General features: G+C 37.8%; 1 protein-coding gene across 2 annotated transcripts in view; it reads left to right on the top strand.

Annotated features, from left to right (window-relative positions):
* The window catches only part of LOC126481491 (bromodomain adjacent to zinc finger domain protein 1A), a 145886-nt gene that overhangs the window by 60565 nt on the left and 68315 nt on the right, over window positions 1-17006 (top strand). For both annotated transcript variants that reach the window (XM_050105273.1, XM_050105272.1), the window contains exons 15-19: window positions 2698-3057; window positions 3277-3456; window positions 3573-3668; window positions 3762-3810; window positions 14434-14622. In XM_050105273.1, coding sequence (XP_049961230.1) covers window positions 2698-3057; window positions 3277-3456; window positions 3573-3668; window positions 3762-3810; window positions 14434-14622 — 874 coding nt within the window. The remainder of the gene's footprint in view (window positions 1-2697; window positions 3058-3276; window positions 3457-3572; window positions 3669-3761; window positions 3811-14433; window positions 14623-17006) is intronic.

Here is a 17006-nt window from a genome sequence, read left to right as displayed (position 1 = left end):
AAATTTGTGTGGATTGACATTTTGAAAAAAAAAAAAAAAAAAAAAATCCATAAATTATAAAAAAAAAAGTTCAGAATGCTATAGTAAAAGAACTTTGAGAGGTAAGCCCAAATGGAGGATTTCTTTGTAATCATAAAGCAATTATCTTTCAAATTAAGAAAGCCAACAAAATATCTAGAACTCTTCCAGAGATACGGCATTTAAAAATTTTTCCAATATTCAGATCTTCAAAATGGTATGTGCAGTGGGTGTTTGGAGGGCTGTGTCTCGAAGCAGAAATTTTTTTGGAGAAAACAAAACAAAAAATACATATTCCCTAATTAGACCTTCATTTTAACATATGCTAAATTCAATAATATCAGAGACTATGAAGGTAAAATTTTTCCCTAGCCTGCCTGAATTAATATGGACTATGCCCTGTGGTGATGATGATAATGATGATGATGATGATGATGTGATAACAGTTCAGTAGATGAGCTTTTGCTTTCCAGATTCTATACTGCCCTGCCATAAAACAGTAACTACCCTCATTTTGTTTGAGTTCAGTTCCATTTGTCTGTAGTGCTATGGCTCATTTGGATTTAGTAATGCAGCTTCCGACACTATAATAAAAACCTTTTCTACATCATTGTTAAATCTATTTTTTTCACTGTTATCTGTTGATACTTCCTAATATTAATCTTAAAATGTGTGTTATAGATCCTCCCCATTTTCCATTTCGGTGCCAAATATTACAAAATCAATCAATCTCTCTCTCTCTCTCTCTCTCTCTCTCTCTCTCTCTCTCTCTCTCTCTCTCTCACACACACACACACACACACACACACACACACAGTGAGAGAGAGAGAGAGAGAGAGAGAGAAGGTGTGGAGGTTAATGGGCAAGAGCTAGAGCGTGGATAATATGGAAATATGAGGACAGAGAAAGTCACCTAGATGCTGCTGGGATGTTTGTATCTTACGCACAACACAAGGATGTGGTTGGGAAGATGTTAAGAGAAAAGATAACAAGTGTACTTAGGCATACAAGTGTACCAGGAATGGAGTGTGGGAGGTGGTGAAGGACATGAGTGTACCGTGAATATCAGGAATCCAATAAAACGCCAAATCTCTGGCATCGCTGTAGCTGGAAAAAGATCCTGCAAGAACACGACCGACGATGACTAAAGAGAATTGCTCAGTGTGATATAAGTGCAACCATTCCACAAATTGCTGCAGATTTCAGTGCAGGGCCATCAACAATTCTCGAAGGCCTCCTTGTGTACCCTTGATGACTGCATGACAGGAAGCTTTATGCGTCGCCTTGGCCCGTCAACACCAACACTGTTGATGATTGAAACGAGACTCGTCCGACCAAGCAACATGTTTCCAAATTTTATCAAGCGGATGGACATTTACGGGTATGGAGACAAATGTTACGAATTCATGGACCCTACATATCATCAGGGAACTGTTCAAGCTGGTGGAGCTCTGTAATTGTGTAGTGTGTGCAGCTGAGGCAATGCAGGACCCCTGATGCATCTAGATATGACTCTGTCAGGTGACACGTATGTAAGCATCCTGTCTCATCACCTGCATCCACTCATGTTCATTGTGAATTCTGCCAGACTTGGGCAATTCCAGTGGGACAGAGGGACACCCCACACATCCAGAATCACTCCATAGTGGCTCCAGGAACACTCTTCTGAGTTTAAACACTTCTGGTGGCCACCAAACTCCCCAGAAATGAACATTATTGAGCATATTTGGGATGCCTTTCAAGTGCTGTTCAGAAGAGATCTCCACTCCCTTCATACTCTTACGTATTTATCCCCCTTCATACTCTTACAGATTTATGTACAGCCCTGTGCAGGATTCATGTAGTCAATTCCCTCCAGCTCTACTTAAGACATTAGTCAAGTCCACGCCATGTCATGTTGCAGCACTTCTGCGTGCTTGCAGGGGCCCTACATGATATTAGGCGGGCATACGAGTTTGTTTGGCTCTTCAGTGTAATAAAACTACTAGAAGTTGTGACCATTCTTCATCAGGTGGAAGGACAGAGAAGGTAACATAGCACTGTCTACAAAATGATCGGTTACATCTCAATATGTAGAGCTCTGTTAGGTGGAAGAAGGGGAAAAATATTTGACTGAAGAAGGGAGAATGAGGATTGACGCCACGTGTGACTAATGTTGGTACAGACCTGTGTAAGAGAGACTATGAAATCACGATTTCTCGGAGCTACAAGAGCTCAAGCTAGATCCTTGACATATCACAAAATTGAAGTTCAGGTAGTTATTTGTTTCTTCTTCACATTTTAATTACAGGATAGATTTTAAGCAGTAAAAAAATGGTATGAAGGTAAAAGAAATGAACACTTCTAATTTCAGATAATACAGTACATTCAGTGTAGTAATTTTAAGTTCTGTTTCTGGATTATTTTGCGTTTCTCACACAGATATTCATAGTGTGTCTGAAAGAACCTTTTTAAAAATGAGTATAAGCTTAACTTGCTATGCAGTATGATAGGAGCCTGTCTAGAAAAAAAGTTGTATTAAACATGAGTTTACTATGTCTAAAGGGTGTATGTTAATTCAGTTTCATTGGTAGCTTGTGAAATTGTAAAACAGTTGCTTGTGAAGTTGGTGTATAGAAGTAGTAAATGCATTGCTACACATTAAAGAGTTAAACAAGTAATAATACTTCTTTCTTCAAGGAGAATGTCCTGTCAGCACGCATCTCAGCTCCAGGCAGCCCCAGTAAGAAGCTACTACTGGAGAAGAATGGACCATTAACAGCTCGACGTGATTCAAAAAGCAGCGTTGAAGATGACGGTGGAAGATTATCCTCACAGTTGTTAGTGTGTACTGCTAGTAGTACATGTCCTGTACATAATCCAAGGCAGAATGTTGTGTGGAGTTTCTACTGTCGTGAAGAAGATATAGGAGACCTTATAAGAAGCCTTAATCGTCGAGGCATCCGGGAGAGTGAATTGCGGCAGAATCTAATACACGAACAGCCATATATTGTGGAGAATTTTCCTCGCTGCCCTACACACAAGTTGAATCCTTCATATGTAAGAACCACCATTCTTTATTTCTGTGTTACAGGTAACTTGTATGTGTTGTGTCAGAAACAGAATTTTAATTTATCACGAAGTAAATGAATATTTATATAAAAAAAAGGTATATAACTTAGTTCGGATTGACATTTTAATATAAGAATGTCGATACAAATAGTGAATGATATGATATCGAGCATTTCCACCTTAATTTTGTATAATATTTGTTAATAGGTGGATGTAAATGAAGCACTGGCCCAAAGGAAACCTGTCAGAAATGTTACAAAATATGATGACACAAATCTTAGCTTTCCGCCTGGAACACCTATAATTGAAATTTTTGAACTTTATGTCAGAGACTGCATTCTGGAACTAGAGGAAAAGATTCATCTTGGTGGTCTGGGAGCATTGAAGGTATCACCATTTGCATTCAGCATGCAGTAATGTGACCATTTAAGCAGAACAGAGATACAATGGTGTAGCTGCCTTTAATAATTGATAGTAAACATTTGTTTCATTTTCGATTGCAGGTACCACGTCAAGAGTGGAGAACAGCACTTCTTGAAAGAAAATATGACAACATACCAAGAGCAGGAGATAGAAATAAAGTGTGGAATGACAAAAGAGTAAGATGTTTAATTTTAGTTCACTTATTTCGATTATTATTGTGGGCGATTGTATCTTGTACCTTAAGTGATCAAATATATTTCTTGTTACAGAATGATCAGATCAGTAATACTCCAGTTGAGAAAATCATTAAATATGAAGGTAAGTCAGTATCTTATATGTCCGTTTTCAGTAGCAGCTTGTGAGCCCAGAATCTTGTGCAATAATGTAAAATAGCAATCAAAATTGCCTCATGGACACAATTTTATTGTTTGCAGTAGCTGTTTGTAACAGAGCCTGACCTCGCTTATTATTGTTCTCATTACTTTCCTACATATCTTTCCCATGCTTTTGTATCTCATTACACCAAAACTGCTTGGTTATATGAATACAGATATTGAAAATGGCCTTTAAATTGTCAGAGGAGGACATAATTGAATACACAGAACATCTGCAGAGAGTTTCAGAGCTTGCAGTGTGTTTCAGAACAGGAATCCAAATATACTCTAATTGAAAGACAACTAGAAACTGGCAGTGACAATTATATTCCAGGCTGTGCTGAATAAAGTGACAGTAATTGTGATGTGGGCAGATAAGTTTCAGCAGTCACAGATATCTCACCAAGACAAACACTTCCATCCAATCGAGCATATCATTGAGGAAGGGGTGAAATTCAGTTACCTTCACTTCTTTTTCCAATCCAAAATTGAGAAAAGTATAGGTGACTTGGGATAGTGGTCGCCTTTACTTCTAAATCATTAACTTGGGGTTATATCTTGAATGCGTATGGAAGACTACAAAAGCAAACTGTCATATCAGGCAAAAGGACCAGTGCAACTTGCAAAGAGGATCATCAAAATTTGTAGGACTGCTAATTCCTGGCAGCTGTTCCTAGATGTCACAACACTAGAACATATAAATTGTGCACAGAGACCACCAATGTCCATAGGGAATGTGGAAACAACAGTATTTGTTTTTTCTCTTTCAGGGCTAGTTGCATTTGTTACACCTCTGTATGCCTGTGGTTGAAACACGTGGACTGCAGGTTGTTCATCATAGAATCTCCTACATGGAATTTCCATTGCTTAATCTAAAACGAGATTTTGAAATTAATTTTTGTGCTTTGGTGTCTGGGCGCAAAGGTAAATAAGACAAAACAGTCAAGTTTCTTTTGGTGTCAGAAATTTGGAATCATTTCATTGAAATTTGTTCCTTGCACAATCTGGAACAAAACGTCACATGTACAGTTCTTTACCACTAAGGCCACATGCAGATTTACACATAATAAATTTGTCATTAGATTTGAGTTAGCATCAGATGTAGACATCAAATAAATATCTGTTGAACCGATTTTCATGCCTGGGAAAGGATGAACATCAACTAGAAGATCAAACCGTTTCTAAATAGGTGATCATGAGATTTCTGGCATCATCCCTTAGAAGTGGAAGGGATCTGAAAACAGGTGTTTACACGCCATTGTTTTGGCCATAATACTAAAGAATTAGCTTATAAGCTTAGTGGAGTGCAGTGGGCCATTCAAGAAGGGTGATACCGAAATCAGTAAGAGTGTCAAAAGCGTCACTCTATTAAACTGCCATGGTGAACAGAGAAGACTCAGACTTGTCCATGTATCAAAGCAAGGAAAACAAAATTGTTTTTGTTCTCAGTTTGCTACATCTAAATGTAGTAATTTGGACTGACTCAAGAGTTTTGCAGAAACTGTAAAATTCTCCAATAAAATGAAATATAGGGCAGATAATACTGGACCAGACGGCTAGAAAATATTCAGTGAAAGCAACTAGCAGAGATGGAGGTGATCAATACCACATACGTAGGACTTCACCCAAAGAGGTGCCTGGTTTCTGTAGAGAGCATTTATGGGGAGGTTATTGGCTGTAACTAACTCCTACAGAACTTTAGGGAAGAATTAAGAGACCAGCTGTTTTGAAAAATAGGTGCCAAAAAATGTTCTGCTGTAGTCAGTCCCAAAATGAATCCAAACACAAATAAAAATGACCTTAAATGAAATTTGTACTCTGGCTCGAAAAAGGATTCTCAGTACTTCTGCTTTTTGGTGAGTGGTCTCCTTTAAGCCAGCTACAATTTTATTGCTGCCATGATTTTAGGTATATAAAAAGTCTCGTGGTTCTAGTGTTAAAAAAATATGTGTAGTATGTAGAGGAACTGGGGCTCAAGTTTAAAGAAATAGTTGACACTTCACTGAATAGGTATGTACCCAGTTCATAATGGGAGGGACCATCCATGGTACACAATCACTGAAAAGAAACTTCTAAAGAATTTTATGTAATTAAAGCTTAAAAATCATTAAACATAAAGATTTGGTCACATGATCGAAAACGCTGTGTTACTGGCTGACACTCTGGATGTCACAGACTAGGAGTAAGACAAAGCTCTGTGCATGTTACAGGAGTGAGAGACGAAGTTACTGGGTTTTTACATACTTTTTCTGCAAATGGTTTAGCCATTTAGTGATGATTTTTAAGTAACAGTAGAAAGGAATTTAATGAATGCTGATAGTGGAAACTGTATGAAAGTTTATGCATTTTTTGCCCCACTCATTTGGAGTGGTAATATGTGCCAGGACGGAGACTCTCTTTCTGCTCCCTCCAACATCATTAAACTCACTCAAAACTAAGGAATTGTAGAACATTCTGTGAATGGGTCTATATCTTATTTCTAGATTGTCAACTACATAAGATGATGAAACTTCAAAAATCTTAAACAATATGGATCCTAGCTGGACAGTATGAAGATTTAAAAAAAAAAAAAAAGTTTCTAATAATGTAAAGAGTGTGTGGCCACATTAATTAGAAAATATCTTTTTAAATGTGACGTGTGGACAGCTATTGCTAATGCAAGCGCATGAAAATGCCAAGGAAAACAAAATAATACTCGTTTCTAATCAGTGTGGTGAAGTTTTGTAATTGTGATTTGGTTTTCATATGAAGGACTGTTGATTTGTTTTACAACTAAGTAAAAATATTTTTTGCTGGTTGGATTCGAACCAGCGACCTATTGATATCATCTAATATTCGATAGTCCAACAGTCTTATCAACCGAGCTAACAAATAATGTGCAAGGAAGCAGGTATAATGATAATTTTTACTAAGAATTTAATGTTGTTGAATGATAATATGCTACTTCGTAACAGTGCAAAAGTCTGTCTCGGAGGTAAATTAATGTTAACTTCATCAGAGTGCAAGACATCGTTAAGTAAGAGAACTTGGATATTGATATAGCGGCATTTTGCCAGTACAGTGTGATAATCTTTTATGTGCCTCCTGGTTCTTTGGAACACTCAGAAACAAACAATTTTTCAACAGTTTTTACAGTGTGATACTACGCATCATTTGTAATTTGTTTTCCAAAATGTGAATTCCAAAACAAGACATCACTGAGAATTAGCATTATGACAGTAGCAGCAGTGAGCTAGCCAGTAACAACATGGGCATCACATGCCTTGAATGGAGCGTTTTAGCGGGCTTTCAAATTATTTGAATTTCATTTCTGTTTCTATAAAAGAGTACTGAAATTCAGGAGGGGGGAAAAGCATGTTATGAGCATAAAACGATATAATTAACCATTTAAGACTGTTTCCAGAAAACAGTTGAATGCCCTATAGAAGTATAGATAGAAGAGTTGCTGAATGAAATTTATAATGAAGTACTGTCTGAAAGAAGCTGCGTAAATAGTCAGTCAGATCTTGATAAGATTTCAAAATGGTGCAGAGATTGGCAACTTGCTTTAAATGCTCAGAAATAAGATCGTGGACTTCACAAAATGTGAAAATGACTATAATATCGATGAGTCATATTTGGAATCGGCCAACGCATACGAATATCTGGGTGTAACGCTTTGCAGAAATATGAAATGGAATGATCACACCGGCTCATCATACGTAAAGCAAGTGATAGGGCAGTGCAGTCAGTCTAGAAAGGTAATTGCTTACAAATCGCGTGTGCAGCCCATTCTTGAATATTCCCAAAGTGTGTGGGAAACGTACCCCAATAGGACGAACGGTGGATATTGAACACAAACAGAGGAGAACCGTGCGAATGGTCACAGGTTTGTTTGACCCATGGGAGAGTGTCACAGGGATGTTGAACTGAACTGGCAGAGTCTTGAAGACAGCTGTAAACTATGCTGAGAAAGTCTACTAACAAAGTATCGAGAACTGGCTTTAAATGACGACTCTTGGAATATACTACAATCCCCTATGTAGCACTCACATATGGATTTTGAGTACGTGGATTGTGAGTATAAAATTAGAATAATTACAGCATGCACAGAGACATTCAAACCCTCATTCTTTCCATGCTCCAGACATGAATCGAACGAGAAGAAACCGTAATAACTGGTACAGTGGGTGTACCCTCTGCCATGCACTTATGTGGTTTGCAGAGCGTAGGTGTAGATGTAAGATATAGGAGTGCTTGTGATACCTATACCCCGTGGCACCTGTCAGGCAACTCTTTAAAGAACTTCTGTCTCCAGTGATCTCATCAACGAGTTATTAAAACCTAATTCTCCTCTCAATAAAGAAATATTCTACAACCTGTTTCCAGATTGCCTTTCAAGCTACTCTACTCAAAGATCATAGCATCATCAGTATACGCAACCATAGCTGTGACTGATTCATGTGTTTATAGCTTTCTTAGAAATGTACCCATCATTAATGACCCCAGAACACATGACCAATAATGGATCTTTGTGGACAGGATTTAGTGAATGTTACCTCTCTTTACAATTAAGTTGATCTTGAGGTTAAACTGCCTCAGGAGGTAAAAAAATGTTGGCCACCAACCGGTAGTGACAAATAAAATATAAGAAAACAGCTCCGATGAATCCTATTACAACAGTATCCATTTTATACAATTTGTTGAGGCTGCAGAACAGCACACACAAGAAATTTTAGCAATATAATGTTCTTCTGGTCACCATGTATTTGTATTGACGTTTCTTACTATAGTAACATTCTCTATCAATGATCCTTTTGTAAAACCAAACTGATTCTTTGTTCTGCTGTTTGTTACAGAATAGTTTTTCAGGCTCTTTTACTAAAACAGCCTGTAGGACCTTTCCTCACATTCAAATTTAAATGATGTTTGCCTTTTTCCTACACGATTGGTATTCTGCCCAGTAATAGATGTGCATTGTACAGCTAACATAAGTGAGAGATAATTTACACATGAAGAGCTTGCTGTACTTTTACAGGAATCCTATTTGAACCAGATCATTTGTTCTTCTGTTTCAGTATTACCCCCTCTACGTAGGTACTCTACTACCAGAATATACCTCCTGCTTGTGTTATACAGTCTTCCATGGTAATTATTACCAGCCTTTTCAGTATTATCTGGGAACCCAACATTACTTGATAATTGAGCCCATTGTAGCCAGTTCTGCTATATTTACATTAGCTCTTTTTTAATGTTAACATTATTTTTTGTGATTTTATTTTCTGGAGGAAAATTTTGTGTGGTATTCCCCTGTGGATCAAGACATAATATCTGTGCCACAAACAACTCCCAGCTATCCATTCTTAGTGATCACAAGTTTTCTTGGAACTCTTGCCTCAGATTCCTGTGTGATTCCAGCCTATGAGCTCTTTCTTCAACAGTGTAGCTTTTCTAGCAAAATTTTCTTCAGTTTTTGATCTTTGACCTGAATCTTCTGAGGCCTGCCTTGCGTGTAGTTTGTTTGCTCAAACAAGTATGTCCAATAGCCAAATTGTCAGTTGCATTGCTGCTTGTATTATTCTGACTTGATCTTTTGCGTTTTTGTGTGCATTATCCTGCACTTCTCAGTTGGTAGTAGGTGGCCTTCCTCAGGTTTTATAGTATTTGTTGATTTGTATCCTTTCTTCAGCACCTATTTTTACATGTGTTCAGAAGCGGAGAGTATTACACTTGTAATGACACCTTACTTCATAGTGTTGAACCATTTTAGCTGCATGCTTGTTTACTATTCTGTTATCTATGTTGTACTGTCCACTGGCTCAGCCTTCATACTTGGGCCGATTCCCACACATATTAGCGATCTCCTTGTTAAGCTCCATGATTATTGTAAGTATTTTAGGCCTAATTTGGCCTCCACTATAGTGAAGACCTCTCACTGTACAGAGTAGAAGCACTCTTTGATCAAGGTGACTGATATTTTTAACCCTTGACCAGTTGGCCAGCCCAGACTGCATAAATATCGAAACACTCGCACATCAGGTGTCGCCCAACAAACTTCAATTCGCTATAACTCGTTTGTTGGAGCTCCCACTGCTGGATGCCTTGAAGTGAAGTGTTCTGTCATCTGTCAGCAAGCAAATAACTATGAGGAAGTACATTTGTCATGCATACCACTATTGTCCTGTTTTCACGTTTCTAGTTCACTCCAAAAGTCTGAAGGTGGTTTGCAGAACCATAACAACAAAAATGGTGAATTTACTTAATAATCCTAAAGCGATGTTGGAGATATTGGATGAAAGTAAGAGTGATTTGAGCAAAGACAACAGCAACTGTAATTTACAAAACATTGACAGTGGAATGTACAGAAATTGATAGAGATGAATGTGCTGAGTTTGCAAGTAAGACATTGACAACTAGCCCTCTTCTGATGGATGGTGAAAATGCGGAAATCAACTGGACTTTGCAAAACCCAATTTCACTGTTGTGAACAGATTCAAACCCCTCTTCAGTGTCCTAATGAGGTACTGGGTCTTTCATGTTATTTTTTTACCCATGAACTGATCAAAGAGGTAACAAAAATACAAATACAATTTTGAATATGGGCGTGAATCCTAAGCCCAATATTCAGAATTACTTCACTGAAGAATGGACACAGAAGTGTTCATTTTATAAAGATGCATTCAGTTGAGAAAGATTTTTCAAATTTTTTGGATGCTCCCTGCTGGACTAACTGAAGACAACAATGAAAAGTAACAAGTTTAGAGAAATTTGCATTTCAGGAACACACATAAGCATTGATGAGAGCACTATTGGTTTAGTGTGTTACAATCCGAATAGGCCAAAAAAGTGGGGCATGAGGGTTTATGTTTTGGCTGACAAATAACATATATTGTGGAATTTGAACTATACTTTGGAGAGACAACTACACATACGTTGTTAGGACAGGAACCTCATTTATGAATAGGATAGTTATGGATTTGTGTGGCAAATTTACAAATGTTACTGGTAATGCCAGCGGTTACTATCTCTATGTGGATAGATTCTACACCGGGTATGATTTTGCTATGCAGCTGCTGGACATAGGCCATTACATAACTGGTACAATTCAACAGAACAGGAAAGGATTACCAATTGAATTGACCAAGAAGAAATTGAAGTTGAAATAGCATGAAGTTGCTGCCTACAGGAAGGATGACAAAGTAATGGCATGCGTGTGGAAAGACAAACGCAGTGTCGTCATGCTAGGTACTTGGTGCAATACTGAAACTATGCTGATGACAAGAATGGCCAAAAAGAAAAACGGAGAGGAGCTGTTCCTGAAGCCTAAAGTCATTTGTGACGATAATAAAACATAGCTGTAGTGAATATACTTGACCAGTGTTTTGTGTCCTACAGATTTATTAGGAAGTAAAAAAGTGGTGATGTTAGATGTTTATATTGCTATTGTAGGTAACAGTAGTCAATAGCTTCATTCTGCGCAATCTGGCTGCTACTTGCAAGTAGAAACTCAAATTGAGCCGCAAGAGATACAGAGTGGCACTCCTGAAAGCTATGGTTGGAAATGTATGGAACACAAGCAGAAGAAAGAGGGGAAGTCCATCTACTCGTACTTTTGATGACAAGGAGGGAGAATCAAAACAGCTATCTTTCATTTACTATAGTGAAAATTGTAACGGTAAGGATTGTGCTATTTGCAGTAACTGGAGAGTAAAAGGGGGTACTCGTAGAAAGGAAACTTTACTGCTGCAACATGTGTTCCAGAAAACCAGGACTCCATCTGGGTAAGTGCTGTGGAAAGTACGATGCTTTGAAGAAATGTGGGCCTAAATGACAAAATACATGAATTGAAAGACAGAACATGACATTTTCAGTGTTATAATGTACGTGTAATTCATTGTTAAGGTTAATTCCCCCTTATGGGGAATTTAATGTTACCATTAAAACCTCTCAGATGTTCGCTGCTTTTCTTCTTCCTCTCTTCTGCCCACTTCTTTCCTGTTTTCTTCTGTTTGAGCATTTGTTGAAATTTGTTCTCTGATTCCCCCCTCTCCCCCCTGTATTTCCTCCGTCTTGTCATCTCATTTGTGGAGAGGTTCAGTTTTTGGACGTCTTCCATGGTTTCCTATATCCAGTTGATTTTCACTGCAGTTGTCACCGTGTTCTTGGTTAGTCTGTTTTCATTGATCCTATGTATGTGCCCATAGTGCTTTGCCCTTCTTTTCCTGATGTTCTTTGTAATTACCTCTGTCCGTTGACACAGTTCTTTTGTTGGTATCTCTATCCAAATCCCCTCCTTCTGAACTGGCCCATAGATCTTTCTCAGTATTTTTTCACTCATGTTTTTCCATCCACGCGGACCGTGACAAGATGCCTCAGGTGGCGCAGCTACCCCGCGCAGTGGCTATGGCTCGTTTTACCCTGTGTATTCTGTACTGTTTCAAGTCAAAGTGGTTCTCATCTGAGAATCATGTTTCCTGTATTGTCAGAATTTTGATACTGAATTTATCCTTGGTGTTTTTCAGTTGTTTCAATATACCTGGTTTGAGTAGTGTGTTCGTGTTGAGTGTTCCCATGTAAAATATTCCCTTAGTCTTTAGGGTTTTTGAGAAGCTCCGAAGCTTCTGTTCGTGACATGCCTTATCCTCTGAAATCCAATGATCAGGACTATTACTGACTGGAGCTCAGGGTAGTGGATTCTTTCCCAATGTTCTGTCGTGATTATTGATTTGTGTTGAGGTTTTAACTGTGAAATCCAAAGGATCTTTCATAATTTTTACTGTAGTTTTGAGTTCCAGAAGATTCAATCACAGCTGAGCTCACAAAACCAATAGATGCTGACCATAGTACTGGACATATCTAGATTTTGGGGTTTCCCTATAATGCCGTACAGGGCATCTGACTGGGTGCTGATGTCCAGAGCCAAATGGACCCAGCTTTAGTAAGCAAGGTTGTTACCCCTCCCAGTGCTACCTCCTCATCACTTGCAAGATGAGGGCCTGGGCTTGGGACTGGCAATGGTGGAGTTGTGTGTGTAATTTGTTTTATTGTTTATGGAAAGCATAGATTGCTACTAAAGTCATGTCAAGTTGCAGACACAACAAAAAGACTGTTAGCAGTTTACATATATATAATTTTGCCCGTCTGCTACTTATCATCTTCACTATAGGTTGAATAGCAGTCTATCCTTTTCATAATATTGTCATTGCTCCATCCGGATTTTCTATTGTTTATTTTGTAGTTAGCATTGGCATAATTTCATTATATGTTATGTAGGTTATTCCCAGTGCAAATATTAAGAGTGTAGTGGCAGTACAGGGTAAAAAAAAGATTATGTGGAAAGGGTAAAAAATTTACAAGTGACTATCAGTGACATGGTCGATCCAAAAGTACGGTGTTCCAGTGGCCCAGCTTCCTGCACTGCTGAGTGTACAGTTTTTTTACACCCGAGATATTGTTGCTGTTTCTGGCCATTTCATATAGATTAACCTTGAGTATTTAGTACAAAATATATTGGGCTCCCGGTCTGTTTTTAGGCAGACACTCTATATGTTGTAAGAAGAGTGGAGCAACTTAACATTTATTGAGTAAAGCAAGAGTATGGGTTTGAGAGTTGTTTTTAGGTCATTTATGGAATTTGGCTGTCTCTTTTAATGTCATCCTAAAGCAATTGGATCAGATGTTTATGACCAACAGAAGGAATTTCTTATTTGCTCAGATTCTCATAGTGTACTTCACAGAACTCAAATGTACTTTCGGACAAAAGAGTTTTATTAAATACAGAACACCTTCCCTTTTAGCAAGAGAAGTGCATGTTGTTATTAGGGGCATGAAGTTACTTCAGAATTCCAGCAAGTGGAGAACCTGGGACGACTAAGGAACACAGTCCTGTATAGTATGTCATACACTTTCACACTATTACTTAATAGCTGAGGAGGAAAGTCATGTCTCAGTGGCACAGTGAGTGACAGGAGATTTAAAACAAAGACATGCAGCATGTTAAAACAAGTATCTGAATACGATGAACAGCCTTCTAATCAATAGGATGGAAAGAAATGCTTTTAATGTGACAAAGGATAGGAAGTTGATATGGTACAAACATCAGTTTGTTTTTCGCATACCAGCCTTTCTGAGTACCACATTTTAACTGAATACTTTAATACTCGTATTTGGACAACTCGACAGCTCTCAGCTTGCATTCTGTTATAGTTTATGAGATGAGATAAGGTGATTGTGGAGAAACATTGTGCATTATCTGGGATCTATCCCAAAGTAATTAGCTAAGATTTTAATGAGTGGCTGGTCTGTCCTTTTTGTCCGGTGTCGTCTAGCCACTGCTTTTAAAGTTTAGCAGTTACTCCCGATTGTATAGGCTCAGACAGTATAAATTATTTAGTTATCAGTGAAGCATTCAACAAAATTAGTGTTGGAAAAAAGATTGTTTTTCATTCATGCTGAACCCCCCTCCAATAAATAACAATTGATCACCTATCCCCATGGATTTAATAGATTTGCTAATTTTTCACCTTCTTTACTTGATTTGTTTTGCATGTTGTTCTACTTTTATAAAAGCAGTAATTCTGTGTTACAGTTCCAGACAGCCGATCAACAACACCTGATTCTGAACTGAGTTATAAAGATCCAGGACGAATGCTCGGTAATGACCCATCTCTGAACCAGCAAGAGAGTGTCGCTGAGCACCCTGCTGTCAAGAGGTTGGCTACTGCAATTTTGCAGCTCGCCCATTGTGTGGATAGGAGATATCTTCAGAAACCACTTGGTAATTTCCAGTTTTGCATTTGTAATATTGAAATCATGTTCATTCACAATGTAAGCTTTTGATACTAGTTAGATTTGTCCATAATTATTATGTGGAAAGCAAAAGAAAATCTGTTTTGTTTAATGTTTTGCAATCGTAATACTTTCTCCCCGTGGCAATGAAGGTTGGAATGTTACCAACCTGCCAACCTGTTTTCATTCCTTGTCCTTGGATAATCATCTTCACAAATCTTCTTCCTGTGATTACTTGATGTCTTAAACTGTTAGTAGATAAATGTACGCAACTCTGTTGCATTTACTTTTCCATTCCCTTCACATTTATTGATACTAAGCACATAATGATGAACTTTCTTGGAATGAATAGGATATGCCTGTAATGGGACTGAAATAGTATGTGCTTGGTGGGTCTGTAGGGTGGTTGTTTGACTGGGGTCTGACCCATGTGGCAAAGGGGAAGGAGTGGATCAGGTGGATGGCAAAATATCACTTTGAGAGTTATGGCAAGGATTTTGGGTAGAATATTCCTCGTTTCCAGTCACAGTCACTGAAGAACTGATAAAGGGTGTGGTTAAGTTATTCCAGTTTGGATGTTTTAGATAATTCTCCGCAAGGATAAAACCTTTTCGGTAGATGTATTTACATTTATGAACTTATTACTTTTCATTTGCTAGCTTGAAAATATTTAATGTTTTTGTTCTGCCAAGAAGCTTTTGTCAAATCCAGTTTCTGGTTGATCCAGTAACAATATGTATGTGTTTTTTGGTGACATTGCAAGATTCAGAATTTGCTCATGAACAGCTGGGTTGGTGCTATATCCAAAAACAATGTGAGGGCTCAAAACAGCTGCTGATTGAATGTACCCAGTACTTAGGAATATTCTTATAGCAATTATCAGAAGTTTTCCTCATTTTTAACACCTCCATGCAAATACTGTTTTACTGAGCAGGATTGCTGTTGTACTGTGCAGTGCACTCAATCTAATAAGTGTACCGGATTTTGCTTCTGTTGTACATATCCAGATTTTTGTTTCATTACTATATGAAGTGATTTATATTTATTTTATTTATTTTTTTATTTTTTCTATCCGTCCTTAGACAATATAGATTGCATGGATGTTGCCAACAAATAATATATATGATACAGACGCAAGGGTGTATAAAAGTACAATTGCATTTCCTAAATGTAAATTACAATTATTTGTTTTACTGTGTGTCATGATTGTACATGATGTATCACTCTGTTATTCAACATACCAAAGAGAGCCCCCTAGTTACAGTACTTAATCAGTCACATTGTCGACGAAATTTTACCTACTTTCCAGGTAATCTTTGACAGAATAAAAACACTTTTCTAACAAATAACTTTTTGTCTTTCACTTCTATCTTTTATATTCTGTGGAAGTTTGTTGGATAGCTAAAGTCCATTGTATAGTACACTATTCTGTGTTTTTGTTTTGTTTTTTCTGCTCAGATATAGGTGGTGACGTGATCTGGTTTCACGTTCGTGTAGGAAACTGTTTGTTGGGTACTGATTGTTGTTTCTCTTTATGTGAATCACTGTTTGAAAAATGTATTCACAGGGAACAGTCAAGATTCCCATAGATTTTAACAACTCAATGCAGTGCAATCTCTTGTTACTATTTATCATAATTCGGATGGCTCTTTTTTGTAGTTTGAAGATTGTTTGCATATTCTGAGTATTTGTTGCCCAAAAGATTATTCCATAACAAATGATTGAGTGCACATATGCAAAGTAAGTTGCTGTGGTGGATGAGGTAACTACACGCCGATTTTATTATTCTAAGGGCATAGCATGCTGATGCTATTCGCTTTCCAAGGGCATTAATATGTTCAGTCCATTTTAGTTGAGCATCAATATACATCCCCAGAAATTTTGTTTTTGAGACACATTCTATGCTTTAATCTTTCACTTTTATAGAGTTACCATTGGATTTTTTATTGGTGTGGAAGCTGATACTATTGGTTTTGTTTACATTTAAAGTAAGTTTGTTGTTATGTGTCCAGTTGTACACTTGCTTAAGTGTTTCTTCATCGCCGGCCGAAGTGGCCGTGCGGTTAAAGGCGCTGCAGTCTGGAACCGCAAGACCGCTACGGTCGCAGGTTCGAATCCTGCCTCGGGCATGGATGTTTGTGATGTCCTTAGGTTAGTTAGGTTTAACTAGTTCTAAGTTCTAGGGGACTAATGACCTCAGCAGTTGAGTCCCATAGTGCTCAGAGCCATTTGAACCATTTTTTTTTTTGTTTCTTCAGCGTTATTGTTTAGTATGTTTTGTGATGCGTCAGTGAGTAGGATGCTACTGTCGTCAGCAAACAGTACCATTTCACCAAGTTTAATACTCTTCAGAAAATCGTTGACACATATCAG

Source organism: Schistocerca serialis, chromosome 5, assembly GCF_023864345.2.
Source record: "Schistocerca serialis cubense isolate TAMUIC-IGC-003099 chromosome 5, iqSchSeri2.2, whole genome shotgun sequence".
NCBI lineage: Eukaryota > Metazoa > Arthropoda > Insecta > Orthoptera > Acrididae > Schistocerca > Schistocerca serialis.
This window is presented reverse-complemented; position numbering and strand designations above follow the sequence as displayed.